This window comes from Geotrypetes seraphini, chromosome 7 (assembly GCF_902459505.1).
Source record: "Geotrypetes seraphini chromosome 7, aGeoSer1.1, whole genome shotgun sequence".
In the NCBI taxonomy this organism is placed as follows: Eukaryota; Metazoa; Chordata; class Amphibia; order Gymnophiona; family Dermophiidae; genus Geotrypetes; species Geotrypetes seraphini.
This window is the reverse complement of record NC_047090.1, coordinates 52168985-52189412: the sequence shown is the minus strand read 5'-3', so window position 1 is coordinate 52189412 and position 20428 is coordinate 52168985. Positions and strand designations below refer to the sequence as shown.

Here is a 20428-nt window from a genome sequence, read left to right as displayed (position 1 = left end):
TCAAGGGAGAAGAGGCCCAGTTTCTCTAATCTCACTCCAGCCCTTTAACCATTTTAGTCGCTCTTCTCTGAACCCTTTCCAGTAGTACCCTTCTTCATGTACGGCGACCAGTGCTGGATGCAATATTCCATGTGAGGGCGTACCATGGCCCGGTACAGCGGCATAATAACCTTCTCTGATCTGTTCATTATCCCCTTCTTAATTATTCCCAGCATTCTTTTTGCCCTTTTTGCTGCCACCATGCATTGTGTGGATGGCTTCATTGACTTGTTGACCAGTACTCCCAAGTCTCTTTCCTGGGGGGTCTCTCCAAGTACTGCACCGGACATCAATGGTGTACCTAGCATATGTGACACCCTGGGCCCATCATTTGACACCCCCCTCCATCTGATTTTTAGTAACAAGCCACACATGAGTACCTAGGAAATGGCAGCATCTTACATACTGCAGTGAGCAGTACAATATCAATGCACCCATTGTAAAACTAAACAAGCCAGACTAGTACAGATCAATCCTACACCATCAATCCTAACAGAAAACCATGTCTTTCTAACACACATAACACAGAAAACACCTTTGCCTAGTATGGAATATGTCATCACAAACAACCCCTCCCCCTGTAGTGTGGATTTTAGCCACGGTGGTAACAGCTCTGACGCTCAGAATTCTGAGCATCAGAGCTGCTACCACCACAGCTGCACTTAAAAAAAATGCTCCACAGTTTTGTAAAAGGGGGGATAAAATAGAAATACATAGACAAAGGTTAAATTGAACCAGCAAGAAGCTGGACTCTGCATACAATGCAACACCACAGAAACAGTGACACACGTCTCCTAAAGCAATAAATAAATAGAAAATTTTTGTTCTACCATTGTCTTCTTTGGTTTCTACTTTCCTCGTCTTCTTGTTACTGTCTTCCTTCCATCCACTATCTGCCATCTCTCTGCCCCTATATGGCATCTTCTCTCCTTCCAGAAACTGTATGCCTCCCCCTTCCATCTCTCCTTTCACCCCCATTGGTCTGGCATCTCTCTCCTCTCCTTCCCTCTCCTACACCTCTCTTCTGCAATCCCTTTCTTCCCTCGTTTTCCTTTTCAATTTATTTTCTGCATCCATCTAGATTACATTCTTACTACCCTCATCAATTTCCTTTTTTACTGTCTACCTACAGCTCGCCACTTCTTTTCCTCACCCTCCAGTATTTCCCTGAATCAATCCTTTTCCCCCCATCATGTGCCCTCCTTTTAATTATCCCCTCCTTCCATAATGTGCCCTCTTTCTGTACCCCCTTCCATCTAGCTAAAGAATCACTGCCTGGGCTTTGCAATCCCCAGTTATGTCTCTAGCAGGATATATATTTAAAATCTGATATATTTTAATGACAAAATAGAAATAATGATTTTTTTCTACTTTTTGTTGTCTCTGGTTTCTGCTTTTATTTTCTTTTCACTCTTTTCCTTCCAGCGTCTGCCCTGTCTCTTCAATCCAGCATCTGCCCGTTCCATCCACTGTCTGCCCCTTCCAGAAACTGTCTGTCTCCCCCTGACATCTCTCCTCTAGACCCCACCCCCCATTGGTCTGACATCCATCATCTTCCCTCTGTTCCCTCATTGTCTGGCATATTTCTTCTTTCATCTCTCTTTCCCTCCCCCTTGTGGTTTTTAGCATCTCTTCTCATTTCCTCAGCTCAGATCTGATATCTGTCTCCTTCTCCGTTCTCTGGCATCTCTCTCTCTTCTCTTCCCTTTCCTTGTCTTCCTTTTTATTTTCTGCCTCCGTCTAAATTAAATTCTTTCTTACTATGCAGTCCTGTTTCCCTCTTTTCACTGTGTCTACCCACAACATGCCACCCCTTTCATTCACCCCTCCACTATCTCACTAACTCTATCTTCTTCCCCCATCCAGCATATGTCCTTTTTCTTTATCCCTCCTTCCATCCAGTATATGTTCTCTTTCTCCACTTCCATTTAGCATTTGCTCTCCCTTCTCCCCACTTCCATCATCTGTCCTCTTCTCTCGCCCCACTTCCATCATCTGCCCCTTCTTTTCACTTCCATCATCTGCCCTCTTCTCTCTCCCCACTTCCATCATCTGCCCTCTTCTCTCTCCCCCTTCTCCCCACTTCCATCATCTGCCCTCTTCTCTCTCCCCCTTCTCCCCACTTCCATCATCTGCCCCTTCTCTCAATCTCTCCATCCACCACAGGCCCATTTCTCTCCCTTTCACCTTTCTGATTTTGGCAGCAAAATCGGCAACGCCACCCCCTGCTCCCACGATGACATTTAAGATCGGCAAAGGGCTTCATTCTACCCCCCCAGCATCAACAGAACTTCAGATCGGCAATGCAATGCTCAATCCAAAGCTTCCCTCTGACTCAGCTTCCTGTTTCCGCCCAGGCAGTTCAGTCAGAGGGAAGCTTTTGACTGAGCACCGCATTGTCGATCTGAAGTTCTGTTGATGCCGGGGGTAGAAGGAGGCCCGTTGCCGATCTTAAGTGTCATCGCGGGGGGGGGGGGGGGGGCAATGCTGATCATGAATTGCATCATGGGGGGGAGGGTCGCCGATGCTGCTCATCGCCGTTGCAGCCCAGACACTGCCAATGGCCCCAATGCGATCTCGCTGGCCCTGCACGGACCGGCACCGGACTACCCAGACCTGGCTGGTTGTGCACCCAGGGTGGACAGCCCCCCCGCCCCTTGGTATGCCATTGCCGGACATCCTGTATTCATGTATAAGATTTTTACTACCGACATGCATCACCTTGCACTTATCCACATTAAACCTCATTTGCTATGTCGCGGCCCATTTCTTAAGCGTGTTTGTCACGTTGCATATGCCCTCAAATCATGGCAACTTTAACTGCTGTTGCCAAGCAGAGCTCATCACTTTTACCCCTTGCACCAGCCCCTGATTTCCGGATAGGATTTAAAGTAGTTGCCCTTCCTCTCACACTCATCAGTTCCATGAACAGCAGCAGCAGCATGGATTAGCAATTTATAGCATAAGCTGCAATTCCTTCCAAGACCAATATGCATAGCCACAAGAATCGGTAATATAGAATATCCAAAAAAATATTGATTCTACTTACTTTCATTTGTCCTGCCCCAGCCACTTGTTATACACAATGTCCCAGCTTCAAACTTTTCATTTTTGTGGGGGAGGCATGCTGGCTGCACCAAAGTCCCTTTGGAAATAGAAATTCATGGCATAAGCAAAATGATTCTGCATTACCAACTGGTAGTGTAAAAAAAATAAAAAAAATCTAAAAAGATAATTCAGCCAGCATGTATAAAAGACCAACTTGACGTTTTCCATCAAGGGCCACCCGTATCACTCCTTTTCTGACTAAATCCCACTGGCTTCCAATTAACCACCGTATTACTTTTAAAATTTTACTCTTAGTATTCAAAACCCTTTCCACCAGTGAACCCCAATTTATTAATAATTTACTCATCCCTTATAGTAGATCGCATTCTCTCCGGTCCACTAATCAAAAACTCATGGTAGTTTCCTCTCTGAAAATTATTGGAACTCGACATGACATGTTTTCAGTGATGGCGACGCAACTTTGGAACACTTTACCTCAGCATGTAAGAGAGGAAAATAATTGAGTCGTTTTAAAAGCAACTTAAAGAGTTTTCTTTTTAAAGATGCTTTTAATCTTTAAATTATGCTTAAATTTTACATTAGTTTCTTTCAGGTTTCTATTTTACCCTCCCTAATGTTCTCTCCTTTCATGGTTCTCTGTTGTATTTTAAAATATTGAAATGTAGTTCTGTCCCTCTTTGCCTTGTGTATTGATTAGTCTGTAAGTCTGTTGGTCTAACCCATTATTTTAAATTTTAAACTTTATGTTTAAACATGCCTTCTTTTTTTTTTTATTAATGTTTTATCTCATTTAGTAAAACTAAATAAGCAATTCATCAAATTAAAATAAAACTTGAAACTTTGTTAAATGTCTTTTTCTGAGCGTTTCCATTGATTCCAAAGGCACATATTGAAACAGTAATATATAAGATTTTGAACCACTGAACTAGGATATAGATGTTATATTGGAGCAAAATTTTTAATGTGGGCTGCAGTCTATTTAGGTTTGAACAATATGTTGGATTTGAACATGTTTGTATAAATGTAGGGGTTCATTGTGTTTCAATACAGTATGTGTGCTGATGACAATAAGGGCAATGAAGCAGAGATTATTATTCACAGACTTGATGGCATGTCTGTCGATCTATTATGGACATCATTTGACAGATAAGTTTCAAGTTTTATTTTAATTTGATGAATCGCTTATTTAGTTTTACTAAGCGAGATACAACATTAATAAATATAAGCATATATTTAATAATAATAATAATAATAATAACTTTATTCTTATATACCGCCATACCCATCGAGTTCTAGGCGGTTTACAACAATTAACAAATGATCTGCCTTGACAAGCTTATTTACAACCTGTTACAAGCAGATTTACAAACAAATTACCTGTAGATTTACAGTAAATTACAGCAGTTTACAATTTACAACAGTCAGCAATGAAGTTACCACAATTTACAGTAGTCTGCAATGAAAGGAAGATGTATAACAGTTTAACTGAAAGTTGTGGATTAGATCGGACTAGGCAAGGGAAGGGGAGAGCGGGTCAAGGGGGAATCAGGTGTGGGAGGAAGGGGTTGGGGGTGGGGCCGGGGTTATGTGAGGTGAAGGGATTAAATAGGGGTTGTGATTGTTGAATAGGTAAGTTTTTAGTAGTTTTCTGAAGGCAAGGTAATTAGGGGCCTCGAGTATCAACTGGGCCAGCCATGGGTTCAACTTGGCTGCTTGGAATGCGAAAGTACTTTCAAGGGATCTTCTGAGAAGGCAGTGTTTTGGCGAGGGGAAGGCGAACAGTTGAATTCTGCGTGGTGTCCTTTTATTGCAGTAAAGGTTGAAGTGGGTATTTATGTAACTTGGGGAAGAACCGTTAACCGCTTTGTAACAAAAGCATGCAAATTTAAAGAGAACTCTAGATTCTACTGGCAGCCAGTGCAGTAGGTGATAGAATGGAGTGACATGTTCCCATTTCTTTAGGCCAAAAATGAGGCGCACTGCGGTATTTTGAATTATTTTTAATCTCCTGGTAGTTTTCTTTGTAGCGTTAAGGAAGATGATATTGCAGTAGTCGAGAGTGCTGAGGATGAAGGATTGTACGAGTAGGCGGAATGCAGTGTCATTGAAGTATTTTTTTATGGTGCGAAGTTTCCAGAGTGCCGAGAAGCTTTTCCTGGCGATGATGTCGGTATGGTTTTCTAGGGATAGGTTTTTGTCCAGCGTGACTCCCAGAATTTTTATGGTCGGATCGAGGGGGAAGGTCTTTCCTTTTAGTTGAATTGTGGATTCCTTGATTTTATCTTTGGGGGAGGCTAAGAAGAATTTTGATTTGTCGGGGTTTAATTTCAGTCTGAATGAAAGCATCCAGAGTTCTATCTGGTTGAGAATGTTTGAAGTGTGTTCAAGTAGTTCTTGTGAAAAGTTGGTTAGTGGGATGGCTATTGTGATATCGTCTGCATAAATAAAGAAGTTGAGATTTAGGTTGTGTAAGAGTTTACCTAGGGAGGCTAGGTAGACATTGAATAGGATGGGGGAGAGGGGGGAGCCCTGCGGGACCCCACAGGTGTTGTCCCAGCAGTAAGAGAAAGAGTTATTCCTGAATACCTTATATGATCTGTTTTGTAGGAAACCCTGAAACCAGTTAAGGACCTGGTCTGAGATGCCAATGTGAGCTAGGCATTCAAGGAGAATAGTGTGGTCGACCAGGTCAAAAGCGCTGCTCAGGTCGAGTTGTATGATCAGGGCACTTGAGCCTTGACTGAAGAGCGTGTGGAGGTGGTTGAGAAGGGAGGCTATGACGGTTTCAGTGCTGTGGTCCGCGCGGAAGCCTGCTTGGTTGTCACATAGAATGTTGAATTTTTCTAGGTATTCAGAAAGTTCCGCCTTTACCATCCCTTCCGCTATTTTGGTGAATAGGGGGATGCTGGCGACCGGTCTGTAGTTAGATGGGGAGTTAGGTGGTTCTTTCGCGTTTTTTAGAATTGGAGTGATCATTATATGGCCTTGCTCAGACGGGAAGTTTCCTGTGGATAGTAGGTGATTGACCCATGTCATCATTTTTGCTTTAAAGTGGGGGGGGGGGGGGCGGTTTTCATGATATTTGGAGGGCATGTGTCCAGGTGGCAAAAGGAGTGTGTATACTTGTTGTAGTAAGTATTGAAGGTTTGCCAGTCGGTTAATGCAAATTGTTTCCAGCTGAGGTCGGCTCTGGTTCCTGGGTCTGGGTATGATGAATCCCAGTCTGTGAGGATGGGGAAGAGCTCGAGGGGGTTGGTACTGGCGGGTAATGATGTTCTTAATTTTTGGATCTTGGTGTTGAAGAAGTCGGCAAGGGTGTTGGCGGTTAAGGTGGATTCTTCTTGTAAGTTTGTGCAGGTTTCTGTATTGTAAAGATCGTTGACCAGTCTGAAGAGGTTCCTGCTATTGGTTTTAGTATTACCGATTTTGTGGAAGTAGAAGTTTTTTCTTTTTTCAACAGTGAGGGTTTTGTATTTTTTTAATTTTTTTCTCCAGGCCAATCTGTGTTCTGGGGATCCAGTTTTTTGCCATAATCTTTCGGCTTTTCTGAGGTCCTTCTTGCATAGCAGTAGTTCTGGGTCGAACCAGCCCTCTTGGTTTGGGGTTCTTATTCTACGTGTTTTTGTGGGGGCAATCTCGTTTAGTATGTTGGTACTATCTTGTATCCAGGATGTCATGATTTGTTCCGTATCTTCTATTGGATTGGTGTTGATTTCAAAATGGGACCAGAATTCAGTTGGGTCAATTTTTCCTCTGGAGGAGTGGGTTTTGATGGTTCTTGTTTTGCCGCTTTTGGTGGGTTTGAGTTGGCATCCAATGGTGAAGGTACATAGGCGGTGGTCAGACCAAAGGGAGTCTGACCAGCTGCCTTGTTTCCAATAAAAATTGGGATTGGCCTGTTCCTTGGAGGATAGTGTGACCAGGTCTAACTGGTGTCCTCTTTGGTGGGTTTTGATAGGGGGGTGTTTGTCAAAGCCTAGTTGGGAGAGCAATGACCAGAAATCCGAGATTTCGGGCTGGTCAGTTTGCTCGAGGTGTATGTTGATATCCCCGCAAAGTAGGTTGTATGGGCTTGTTAGAGAATTGGTAAGTAGTGATTCAGCGAAGTCATCTTTGGTCATGGACCATTTTTGGGGGGGTATGTAGAATAATGTGATGGTTAGTGAGGAAGGGAGGGATTTAGAAGCTAGGGAGATGGTTAGACAAACCATTTAAAATTTAACATAATGGGTTATAACCAACAGACTTACAGACTAATCAATACACAAGGTAAAAAGGAACAGAACTACAATTCAATGCTTTAAAGTATAGAGGAGAACCATAAATGGAAAGAACATTAGGAAGGGAAGAGTGAAAACCCGGAAGGAAACTAATGTAAAATTTGAACATAATTTCAATATTAAAAGCATTACAATTGGAACCGGTTCTCTATGTAACTGTTTAATGAGTGTGCCTCAGCGACAAAGTTCAAGATCTTAGAAGTTTAATATCTAATGTGGTCTACCTTCTTGAAGTGAGTGAACAGTGTGTGCTTGCAACGGTCCCTCCAGCTTTAAAGTTGGTCCTGACCCTAATCCCAACAAAAACTCTATGTACCCCTTCTGCCACCATTGGGGCAGGGGCTAAGCAAACACATAGCAACCCCACTTACAGGGGCTTAGACTACCTTTCTCCCTGTTGCCACTGCTAAGCAGCAAGGTATAAGGGGAACTGGCGACTTCTCCCCCACTAGCCCATTCTTAATTTCATGCTTTTCTGGAAGAACTGCTCATGTTGGCCTAGTAAGGCTAGTCTGGTGAAAATGAAAGGATTCTTCACACACACCCTAAACCACACACTTACCAAATTGGATTTTCTGCTTCAGGTACAAGAGAGCAATATCAGAGTTCATGTTCCCACGGTTGTCATAATGGGGATGAAACAAGATGCGCTCCACCTGGATATTCTGTTCTTGCTCATCAATATGTTTTAGATCATGCTCCCCAACAGTCACAGTCAGTTTCTGCAATAGGCTTCTGACAGGAATAGGAAGCCATTAAAAGCTTTAATATGAGGTCAAGAACACACTAGGCATCAGTATATAAATCCAAGATAAGTTTCCAGCTGAGAAATTAGAGCTGTTCCTTAAAGTACAGAGAGCTTAATTTTATTGTAGACATCCATGAATATGTCAGAGACTGCAGGATGCCCATCCTTGCTCTAGCATATGGACTATGTGCAACCTATGACACCATGTGAAGTACACACAGAAAACAGACCACAACCAAAGTTTTGGTTATTTTGAATACTATATATTGCAAATATTTTCATAACAACAGCCGAGATCCCATTACACTTTTCAGTGAAGACGAATATGTTAAGACCATTCTGGAGGCCGCCTGTGCTGATTGCAGTACTACTCACCAACAGGACAGGCAGTCCCGCAGCTAATTGTGCCCCAGTCAGCTGGAAAAAGGGTCTTTTTTGGGCTCTTTAAATTGCTGGGAAGCCGTGGTACACAGCCCATGGTTGCGAGCCCCGGGCTGTGAGTCTGAAGGGGAGTGGCCAAAGGGGCAGGACATGCCCCTTTTGAGCCCCTTCAGAGCCTATGAGGAGCAGGGAGTGAGCCAATATCAAACCTTACCACTACGGGCAAAAGGAAGGCAAAAGTTAAACCATCTACTTCAATGACAGGTCCGATGGATCATCACCTTTTGGCTCATGTTTTGCCACATGTGGAAGAGCAGATAACTTTAGATATTCAGACTGCCTCATTATCCTCTAGACAACCTCTTCAACCATCACATCTAATTGAGAGAGCAGAGTCTTCCCCCCTGCAGGAGGGAGCAGCTTCGTTCCTACAATTATCTATATTGTCTGGACTGAAGGTTTCAGGACAATCTTTACTGGGAGCAAAGGGTCTGACTCCTGTGCAGATGGTCATGGATCCAGACTCTAATGTTCTCCCTAAAGATAAAGTTATCACTTTAAACAATGTATGGCTAAGGGCCTGTTTTACAAAGCCGCGCTAGTGGCTGCTGCGCAGTAACGGCCCCAAAGCCCATAGAGATTTAAAGGGCTTTGTAAAGTAGGCTGTAAGTGTTAATAGAATTTAGTCTTCATTACAAAATACCGTTTTGAATTTGTCAATTTTCACCTGATATCACTGTAAAAATTAAGGAGCATGAAGGTAAATTAGCAGAAACAGGTAGCAAGCTAGAAAAATTAGATCAAGCTGTGAGCAATTTACAGGTTAATGCTACTCCTAATATCAAAGATGGTATCTTGATTCAAGCTAAAATAGATATAGAAACTGGAGAATTCTTTAGGAGTTAAGAACCTGCGTCTCTTAAATTTTCCTTACACATTATCTGTCTCCATTAGAGCTCTTAAGAATGTATATGAGGGAGATATTGCAGTATCCTAATGTAAAAACTTTTGAACCCGATAACCTCTATTACATTCCAAGAGCTGCTAAGGAAATAGCAGAGGAAGGTGAAATGGATAAATTAGTTTCACCTGATAGTTTGAATATATCAGTTTCTTAAATCCTCAAAAGACATAATAAAGAAATGGGCAACACTCCGGGTGGCTTTCAAGACAGAGTTAGAGAAACAGGCTATTCTGAAGTTAGATTTTGTGAAAAAGCAAGACCTGTTTTGTGCCCAATGGGTAATAATTTTTCCTGACGTCTCTAGACAGACTCAGTTTAAAAGGAGGCAGTTTCTACTGCTTAAGCCAAAGGATTTGGCAGTTGGAGCGACCTTATTTTCAAAATTTCCGTGTAAGTGAATTATCTCTTATGCAAGTGATAAATATGTGTTTTTAGATCCAGCCCAGTTGGAAGATTTTATTAAGGATAAACCTTTGTTGAAAGTTTTAAGTTTTTATTTTTCAGTGTAGGAGGATGTTTTGTGACATAGTAAAGTAAGTCACAATTTATGCCCGTCAGTGATGGTAATGTATAAATAGATTTAAATTTCCTAGATTGGGAACTGGCGACCACTATAATGTGGACTAGATCATTGATAATTTTTCCTTACTTAAAGTGTATCTGTATATGCTGAAGTTCTGTTGATATTCAGGAATATTTTGTTATTTAATTGTAACAAATAAGAAAAAAGAATTTTTAAAACCCCCAAAAAACAGACCATTCTGGTTCTAATTTATGTTCAGTCACATTATTGCGTTTTATTGGCAATGAATTATGATACATTAGTGAATTGTGCAATGTTTTGACTTGGAAAATTCTTGCCCTTTCCAAAAAGTATCAAGATTGATCCTCTGCCCAAACACCATTAAGAGCGGACTGCTGGTCGTTGGGGCAACTGGGCAGCAACAACAGGGGACCAACTGCCTGTTCCACATGATTGGCAGCAGCAGCGACGATGGGAAAAAAAAGCAGAGCCATGCTCTATATGCAAATCTGCTAGCAATGCTGGTCTTAACTCATCCCAATATCACTTCTGGTCTCTGAAGAAGGACTAGAAAAGCAGCCAATCAGGGACTTCCTTAGACTTCTCCCCAAGAAAGGGGCTGATTGGGCGAGGCACTCCAGGCCCCTCCCCTTGCATCACATGATGCACCGGGGCGTGGCCTAAGGCCACAGTACAGAGGAAGCCTGGAGCAGGAGGGACTGAGCAACCCTTGAGCAGGAGGGACTGAGAAACCCTCCTGCTCCCAACATTTTTAAAGTTACAGGGAGGGGGTGGGGGTCCAGCCCAGCTGGCTTAGCTAAAGGTATGAGGAGGGAGGTGGGCCGGGCCCAGTCAGGCTGGGTTTGCGATGGCAGGAGGGAGTTGGCATCCCTCTTGTCATATTCATTCACGGTAGGGGAGGGGTTGGGTGGTCAGCGTAACTGCGGCGGCGGGCATCAGTGCGGGGGGGGGGAGATTTTGGGGTGGGTTGCAAGCCTGTGGTTTTAAAGGGCAGGAGAGTCGACTAGGATAGAAGCGACTGGTCTTCAGCAATCACTTCATTTCTGATCGGCAAGCCCAATCGGTGTTGGAGAAATTGTTTAGCGAATTGCTGCCTTCCAAAATTTGCATGCCATTTCCATTTGCATGCGTGGATCAGATCGGGTGCTGGAGGAAGGTTAGTGAATCGGTCGGGACGCAAAAGGGGGGGGGGGGGTCGCAAACCAATTGGTACATGATCGATTTGCTTAGTGAATTTAGCCCTAAGTTTAGAATTGCTTCACCTCTGTCTGTTCCTGAACCAGCTGCTTCATAAAGTAGTCCTTGATTTCATCAAGGAATTTTACCTCTTTAGCATGCCCTGATGTTACATTGACTGGGTTAATGTCAGAATAGTTGAAATCACTCATTATTGTGTTACCCAGTTTGTTAGCCTCACTAATTTCTGATAACATTTCAGCATCCAAGGTTCTACTCTCTCCTGGTTTTCTTCCTCTCTCTCCCATCACACCTTCAGTGTAGGCAACAGTGGTTCCTCCTCCACAGCCTTCCTGCTTATCAATTGGTGTAGCTCAAGGCTCTGTCTTGGGACCACTCCTTTTCACAATCTACACTTTGCTCACTTGGAGCGCTGATCTCTACCCATGACTTCCAGTATCACCTCGGTGTGACTCTTTGAATAAGATCTAAAATCAAGTCGCCTATGGATAAATTTAGTGGTCTATTTGCTATTAGGCTAAGTGTCTAAGTGCCAATGTACATTATCTCTGCTTTCCTGTGCTATTGCTACAAATTTAGAATGCAATTATACTAGAAATAGAAAATTTGATTCTGCTGCTTTAAAAAAGTGTTTGAGCTCATGCTGGACTGTGACAAATGGAGAAGTGGCTGTCAGCAGCTTATTGTCACTTCTTCTAGAGCTAAAGACTATCATCAGAAAAAATTAATCTGGTCTGTCTATTTTCATGCTCAGTATATTGCCACAAATTCCAGTCAATATTTGGTTCTTCTCTATTTTAACTAAGAATATCACACTATATATAAATCTTCCCCTCACAGAAAGAGGATGCTAAAATGGTAATGGAATTGGGGAAAAAAAACTATCTATATATATTTCTATATATTTCAATTCCATTACCCTTTTAGCATCCTCTTTCTGTGAGGGAAGATTTTCTTGATTGTGTTAAGAGTGTATTCTTGTGAACCTTCAGGCTATGTTCTTTTGTTTGATAGCATTGCTCACATAACATTCTCTTGCATTAGTACACAATTTTTCATTACCCCTGATTCCAATGAATTCCAAGTTTCCACAAGAACTTTTTTAAACTTACTGATCAACGTGTATTAAACAATGCGCTGCAGTGACCACTAAGTCTTCTCCAATTATACTGCCGCCACAGAAGTGTGAACCTGTGATTTTCAGAGAGGCCTGGAAAACAAAATAGGCACAATTCTTAAAACATTTATATTGGTTTCAAATATCGAAGAACACCCATCTCCTCCCTCAGATACTCTGCATAATGTTACTTGTTGTTTTGGTATTCATTTCAAATTTGTGCCAATTCAATCACATTTCTTAAACTGGAAGCCAGCGAAGGGGGTCTCAATAAAGGTGTAATATGACCATATTTATTTTTACCATATATTAATTGGATATCTTTTGTTTCATGAGTAAATCAAGGAAATTTTTGTTGTTTACCTGCAATTACATAACTTTCTTTTCCAGAGATAAATCATTAAAAAAAAAAAAAAGATTCAACATCGATAATGTGAACATTTCTTAAGAAAGAACTGAATATTTCATGAGGTGTCCTAATTTTTTCACATGACCAAGTGTTGCTGTATTGGGACAGAATGAAGGTCATTAAGTCCAGTATCCCCATTTCCAACAAAGGCCAATTCACATCACAGGTATCTGGCAAGATCTTAAAAAAAAAAAAAGATTTGCCAGTTTTTGCTGTTATCTGGGTAAGTAAAACCTACTGTGACTTTCTTCAGGGTATAAGAAAGCCACAGCATGATGGCTAAAATGTCAGTTTTACCTACCCAGACACAATGAGACCTGACTGCCAGCCACAGAAGCTTAATGCTGCTTATCCTAGAAATAAACAGTAAATTTTCTCAGTCCATCTTAATGGAAAATTGACTTATAGGGAAAGCGATTATGTACTTACATAGTAAATGATGGCAGATAAAGACCTGAATGGTCATCTAGTCTGCCCAATCATACATGCTAGATAAATTATTTAATTTAAAGGGTCCTTTTTCTTAGGATATTTCTGGGCCAGAAACCCAGAGCCCTACCCGGTAATGTGTTTAGATTCTATTTACTGGAGTTTCCGTCAAAGCTCACTCCAGCCCATCCTCAACTGAATGTCCATATACAAGACACAGACTGTGCAAATCTACCCAGCACTGACCTTAGTTCCTTCAATATATACCCATAATTTTCTGATTAGAGATCCTCTGTTCATCCCACGCTCATATGAACTCTTGTCAGTATTTTCCTCTCCACCACCTAACTTGGAAGCGCATTCTATGCATCAACCACCCTCCACGTAAAGAAGAATTTCCTAACATTACTCTTGAGTCTAACACCCCTCAACCTCAAATTATGCCCTCTGGTTTTACCATTTTCCTTTCTCTGGAATAAATTTTGTTCTACATTAATACGAGGGCTATTCATAAAAATACTTGTGTTTAGATACAACAATCAAAGTCATCCCCTTGGGCTGCCACACACTTCTTCCAATGGTTCTGCCACTGTTGGAAGCAGCACTGGAATGTCTCTTGAGATTGCTCACAAGTGGTCCATTGCATTCTGCATGATGTCTTCTCTTGACTGAAATCTGGTCCCTTTCAGGGGCATTTTCAGCTTGGGGAAAATCCAGAAGTCACATGGAGCCATGTCGGGAGAGTAGGGAGCCTGAGGAATCACAGGTGTGTTCTGTATGGCCAGGAAACTCCGTATCAAATGTGAAGAATGGGCAGATATGTTATCGTGATGGATCTGCCAATTGCCTGCTGCCCACAGGTCCGGCCGTTTGCATCTCACAGCGTTACAAAGGTGACACAGAACCTCTTGGTAGTACCCCTTGGTGATGATTGTGCCATGTGGTGCATACTCGTGATGAACCATGCTACTGCAGTCAAAGAAGACTGACATTTCTGCGGATCTGCCTTGCTTTTTTTGGCCTCAGGGATGTTAAATGCTTCCATTGTGTGACATCAACTTGGTTTCTGGGTTGTACCCATAAACCCAGGACTCGTCACCAGTGATCACTGTGCTGAGGAAGTTGGGATCACTGTTCGCAGTCTCCAGCATGTCCTGTGCTATCTCCAAACAGACGAGATTCATGGTAGGGAAGAAGATTAAGAAGAGGATAAGCACTGTAAAAACTCTAGTGCAAGCTTGGTCCCTTTTTAAGGACACAGTCACCGAGGCGCAAAATCTATATATACTGCATATCAACAAGGGATCCAAGAGGAAAAAGAACCTGTGTGGCTCACTGTAGAGGTAAAGGAAGCGATCAGAGACAAGAAAACTTTTTGTCGTTTAAGGAATGGAAAAGGTCAACTACAGATGAAAACTGTAACAAGCACAAATCAATGCAGGGGCTAAAAGAGACTATAAGGAAAAAATAGCCAAGGAGGCGAAGAACTTCAAGCCGTTCTTTCAATATATTAAGGAGCAATGACCAGTGAAGGAAGTGGTGGGACTATTGGATGACCCTGGAATAAAGGGGATGCTAAAGGAGGACAAAGCAAACACCGACAAACTGAACACATTTTTTGTGTCTGTATTTACTGAAGAAGATTTATTACACAGCATACCAGAACCCATCAGGCTATATACTGGAAATGAAGATGGGAAACTGACAAGGTTGACGGTCAGTCTAGAAGAGGTATGCAGACAGATTGACAGGCTTAAGAGTGATAAATCCCCGGGACCGGATGGCATCCATCAGAGGGTCATCAAGGAACTGAAAGGGACTATATCTGAACTGCTTCAACTAATAGCTAATCTGTCGATCAAATCGGGAAAGATTCCGGAAGACTGGAAGGTGGCGAATGTTACGCCGATCTTCAAGAAAGGTTCAAGGGGAGATCCAGGAAACTACAGACCGGTGACCTCGGTACCGGGAAAGATGGTAGAGGTGCTGATAAAGGACCGCATCATTGATCACCTTGACGGACACGGTCTGATGAGGACCAGTCAGCACGGTTTCAGCAAAAGCAGATCTTGTTTGACGAACTTACTGCACTTCTTCAAGGGAGTAAACAGGCAGATAGAGAAGGGTGACCCGGTCGACATTGTCTATCTGGATTTTCAGAAGGCTTTCGACAAGGTTCCACATAAACAACTACTTTGGGAAATTGCGAGCCATTAAATCGAGGGTGAAATACTCAGGTAGATTAAAACTGGCTGGAGCATAGGAAGCACAGTGGATTGGAAGAGTGTCACCAGTGGAGTGCCGCAGAGCTCAGTGCTTGGACCCGTGGTCTTCAACATCTTTATAAAACTATCTGGACATTGGTATGACGAGTGAGGTGATTGAATTTGCGGATGATACGAAGTTATTCAGAGTAGTGAAAACACAGGGGGATTGTGAAAATCTGCAACGTGACAATCAAGCTCGAGAAATGGGCATCGACATGCCAAATGAGGTTCAACGTGGATAAGTGTAAAGTGATGCATGTCAGTAACAAAAATCTCATGAACGAATACAGGATGTCCGGGGAGGTACTTGGAGAGACCACCCAGGAAAGAGACTTGGGAGTTCTGATCGACAAGTCAATGAAGCCGTCCGCGCAATGTGCGGAGGCGGTGAAAAGGGCAAACAGAATGCTACAAATGATAAAGAAGGGGATCATGAATAGATCAGAGAAGGTTATCATGCCACTGTACTGGGCCATGGCGCGCCCTCACTTGGAATACTGTGTCCAGCACTGGTCACCATACATGAAGGACACGGTACTACTTGAAAGGGTACAGAGAAGAGCGACTAAAATGGTAAAGGGGCTGGAGGAGTTGCCGTACAGTGAGAGATAGAGAAATTGGGCCTCTTCTATCTTGAAAAAAAGAGACAGAGGGGACATGATCAAAACATTCAAGATAATAAAGGGAATAGACTTAGTAGATAAAAACAGGTTGTTCACCCTCTCCAAGGTAGAGCGAATGAGAGGGCACTCTAAAGTTAAAAGGGGATAGATTCTGTACAAACGTAAGGAAGTTCTTCAACCGGAGTGGTAGAAATCTGGAACGCTCTTCTGGAGGCTGTTATAGGGGAAAACACCCTCCAGGGATTCAAGACAAAGTTAGACAAGTTCCTGCTGAACCAGAACATACGCAGGTAAGGCTAGACTCAGTTAGGGCACTGGTCTTTGACCTGGGGGTCGCTGCGTGAGCGGACTGCTAGGCATGATGGACCACTGGTCTGACCCAGCAGCGGCAATTCTTATGTTACGTTGTTCCCGCAAGTAACTTCATTTTTTTTTCGTGTAAGTTTTTTCAAGTTCATCAGAAAATGTAAACTGGCTTTATTTTTTTGACTCTGATAAAGATGACAGCATGACACTAAACCAGTAGGTTGAGTACATTAAAGAAAAAATTGCATTGGGTGCCTCCAGGCACATGTGATCCGTATATCCAGGTTTTTGAAATTTCGTGCTTTGATGTGTAGGCAATAAGCACCTTCCAAAACATAATTTGTAAAGAGGAACATCAGGCCATATCCTCCCCATCTCAGGACAGGTCTATAGCGATACATCCCACAGATAAGGGAGGAGACTTAATGGATCTAGATTCTGAAGCTTATGTGCAGGGCTCGCCACCAGCTAGCTGACACCAAGTATTATTTAAAAAAAAAAAAAAAAAAAATCCAGGAAGACCCTACTCTACATCTACAAGACTTGATAAATAAGATACTACGTGGGCTTCTCATTAAGGTACCCAAAATCCATAAATTTATTTATTTATTATTCGTTTTTTTTAGCCCGTCCTCCCATAAGAGCCCAGAACGGGTTACAATGACTATATTGGTGCATTAAAATTATAAGTAAGATAGGTACTTAGAAATTCCCTTACTGTCCCGAAGGCTCACAATCTAACTAAAGTACCAGGAAAATGACAATTAGAAGAGTAATAAAGAAAGAAAAATAAGAAAATAAACATTCTAATAAGATTACAATGATCTAAAGGAATTTGAAAGGTTAAAAAGAGGGAAGATAGGAATAGATGCACAGGGAGAACCGTTGAAGCAATAGAATTCTGGGGAAATTTAAATGAAATTTGAATGCTAAAATAAAACAAAACAAGTGGCAAAATAATGAATGAGATTAAAAAATATATCAAACTAAAAAGAAGTGAAAATAAAAACAAAACAGTCAAAGCTGAAGTCCAGCTTGAACGGGCCCCCGAGCCAACCGTTGGTCCGATGGCTGGACTGCAGCCCTCCTCCATCGGCTCTCTCGTTGATCTTGTCATCTCCCTCGTCGGCTGCTGACTCTTCCTGCTGCTGCTCCTGTTGCTGCATGGAGCGCGGCTGGTGCTGCTGATAGTGCCCTTTCCTCGCTCCCTGTTGCTGCTGCTGGTTGCCGGGCTTCGGCTTCTGCTGCTGCGCGCCCTGCGACGGAGGCCCTGAGGAGCCCAGCTTGGGCGGCGGGGACTGCACCTTCCCCTGGCCGGCGTTCGCCGCTCCTTTGGCCGCTGTCGCCTGGGACCCGCCGGCCCCCGGCTGCTGAGGCTGCGAGGCCTGCTGTCCTTGCGGCTGCCTGGCAACCGTCTGCGCCCCGCCGCCCGCTCCCAGTCTGCCTAACAGTCACATTCATTATCAAGGCAATGCTGAACCACAATTCAATATGTTATTACATGTAGGGGGCTATTTTCAATATGATGTCTAAGTCCGAGCTTGGACATTTTGTGAAGTGTGTCCAAAAATCGTCTGATCTGGCTGGCGGGTGAATGTCCCTTTCCTCCCTCACTGCTCCATGCTCATCCCTCCCAAAGCTGCACCTTTGGACAAATCTTTGGACAATCCTCCAGGCAAGGTGGTGGAATGAACTACCTTTGGATTTACATGCTTTGGTAGGTCTGTTACATTTTTATAAGCAGCTAAAAACATTCACTCAAACTTTATTGCACTTAAGCATTAGATATATTCCTATAGTTTATAGTACTGTTGTATGTGATTAACAACTGCATATTCTAATGTATTAGTCATCCAAAGCCGTATTTAATTTTTGGATTTTTTTTCCTCTTGTCTTTTGCATTGTTTTATTGTGAATGTACTAATATTTGTTCCCTGCTTAGAACTGTGGGATAATGCAGGCTATAAACTCTGAAGGATGTATTCTGGATAGGTGGTGCAACAGAACTTTTTCCTTTACATCTTTACATCAACAAGGCAAAAGGAGAAATGCCAATTATAGATAAAGCAAGACATGACATCGTTAACAGAAAATAACGAATATATTAATCCTGGTTAAGGATACATATTACACTTATGTTTAGCACAGTTTGTGGCACTCGAGAAGTGAGGTTGGACAATCTAATTAGGAGTGAGATCTTTTGAAGCAAGATTACTTAAAAAATTGAGAGAAGGAACTTTAAACAAGGACGGTTATTTTGGTTTTTCAGCTGATATTTAGAGCAAGCTTGTACAACAAACTGATCTCTTTTGATGAAAGTGGTGAGGGGAGAGGAATCCACGGGAGAGTGAGATTTTATTGGTTTTATATGTACAAGAATGAAATGTTATAATAAATAATGAATGAATGATTATATTTGCTAAATAGCTTCTTTGTAATAAAGATGTATTGATTTAATTGAGGCTATTTGAAATATTTGTGGTCCATAATTGTGTTATTTGATTTACCACAGAATATGCATGAGATCTATTTGCATGCACTGCCTCCATTGTGTGCAGATCTCATACACATTGAGGAAACCGGACCTAGAAAAATGCCAATGTTGGGCGATCCAGTTTAGTACATTTATTAACTTCCTGCTATAAAATGTCACATCACACCATTGAGGTATATACTTATTAGAATAACACTGAACAAACCTAATTGATTTCTAGGCCATTCTTGAAAGAGCCTTCTAAATATTGAAATGCGGTACTTTCATTTCCCAGCTTCCTTAGCAGAAAAAGAAAGGCTTTTGTTCAATATACTGACCTGCCATGGGTGTTCACCAATATGCGATGTTATTCCTCCAATAATTCTTGCAGTGAATCCAAACTGTTGGAATGCTCCAGACTTCTTGGATTTTGAGTCCACTTTACGAGTCCCACATTTCCATCCTATGCAAACAATGCATAACACTAAGAATTCTCAAATATACTGTATGCCAAGAATAGTACCAAGCAGATGCTCCTTTGATTACATGGCATAATACAACTACCTATATCAGAGCAAAAACTGGGAGATTTTATGTCTATGATTAAATTTGTGATTAAGTATAATTTTTAATTTCACAGTGAATTTTTTTCTCCAGGTTAAGGGGTAGCAATGGGTGCTATAGTAGCCCCTTCAGTAGCATGCCTATATATGACCCAATTTGAATAGAAATTTGTATATACTAGTCAATATGCCAATAGTATTTTATCATGGAGAAGGTTTATTGATGTCATGATACAGCAGGGATCTCTGAGTGAATTGCAATAATTTTTTCAATATATCAATGGGGTTGATCCCAACATAACCTTTGAGAGCATTTGAGAGCAAAAAGAATCAATCACAAATACAATTTTTGGACATTCTTGTAACCTTTTTCTTCATTGATGACTTTGGTACAGACTTGTATAGGAAGAAACTGATCGCAATTCATTATTGTATTATAAGAGTTTTCAGTCAAAGAATTTAAGAGATAGTATACCTTTTGGAGAGTTTGAAGATAAGAATTTGTTCCAATGTGAATAGATTCAAATTTCATGCTCAAGGTCTGATCCAAAGATTCTTGCAACAAGAATATCCAGGACATTTTGTTAAACAAGCAAATAAAAAAGCACGATACACACAATCAATGGCTTACATCACAGAATTGAAAGAAAAATAATGAAAATCTAGAGTCCATGGTTTATATACCTCCTTATTCATTTCTATTTAATTCAATAAGTTATCAAACATTGGAACGTCCTTACTATACACCCTCAATTGCAAGAACTACCAAAATTTGCATACACTTGCCATCGGAATTTAGGGGAAAGGTTAATGACTCCAAAACAAATGTGGACAATAATCCGAGCCACTTTCAATATTGTGGACATTGTATTGCTCAATCACAAAATTAACAAACATCAGTTACAATACCTCAGAGTGAATTCAACTTTATTTTGCAACATACTGATTATATAATAAACTACTAACAAGGTACAATCTGCCTCTGCAGTTTGTATTATATAGGTCAAACAATGATCTTA

The 20428-nt window shown here is 41.7% G+C and overlaps 1 protein-coding gene across 3 annotated transcripts in view; it reads right to left on the bottom strand.

Moving 5' to 3' along the window:
* Window positions 1–20428, bottom strand: part of OVCH1 (ovochymase 1) — a 413341-nt gene that overhangs the window by 352658 nt on the left and 40255 nt on the right. For all 3 annotated transcript variants that reach the window (XM_033953446.1, XM_033953447.1, XM_033953444.1), the window contains exons 3-6: window positions 19185–19309; window positions 12335–12432; window positions 7951–8123; window positions 3089–3184 (exon numbers count right to left, since the gene is read on the bottom strand). In XM_033953446.1, the coding sequence (XP_033809337.1) occupies window positions 3089–3184; window positions 7951–8123; window positions 12335–12432; window positions 19185–19309 (492 nt within the window). The remainder of the gene's footprint in view (window positions 1–3088; window positions 3185–7950; window positions 8124–12334; window positions 12433–19184; window positions 19310–20428) is intronic.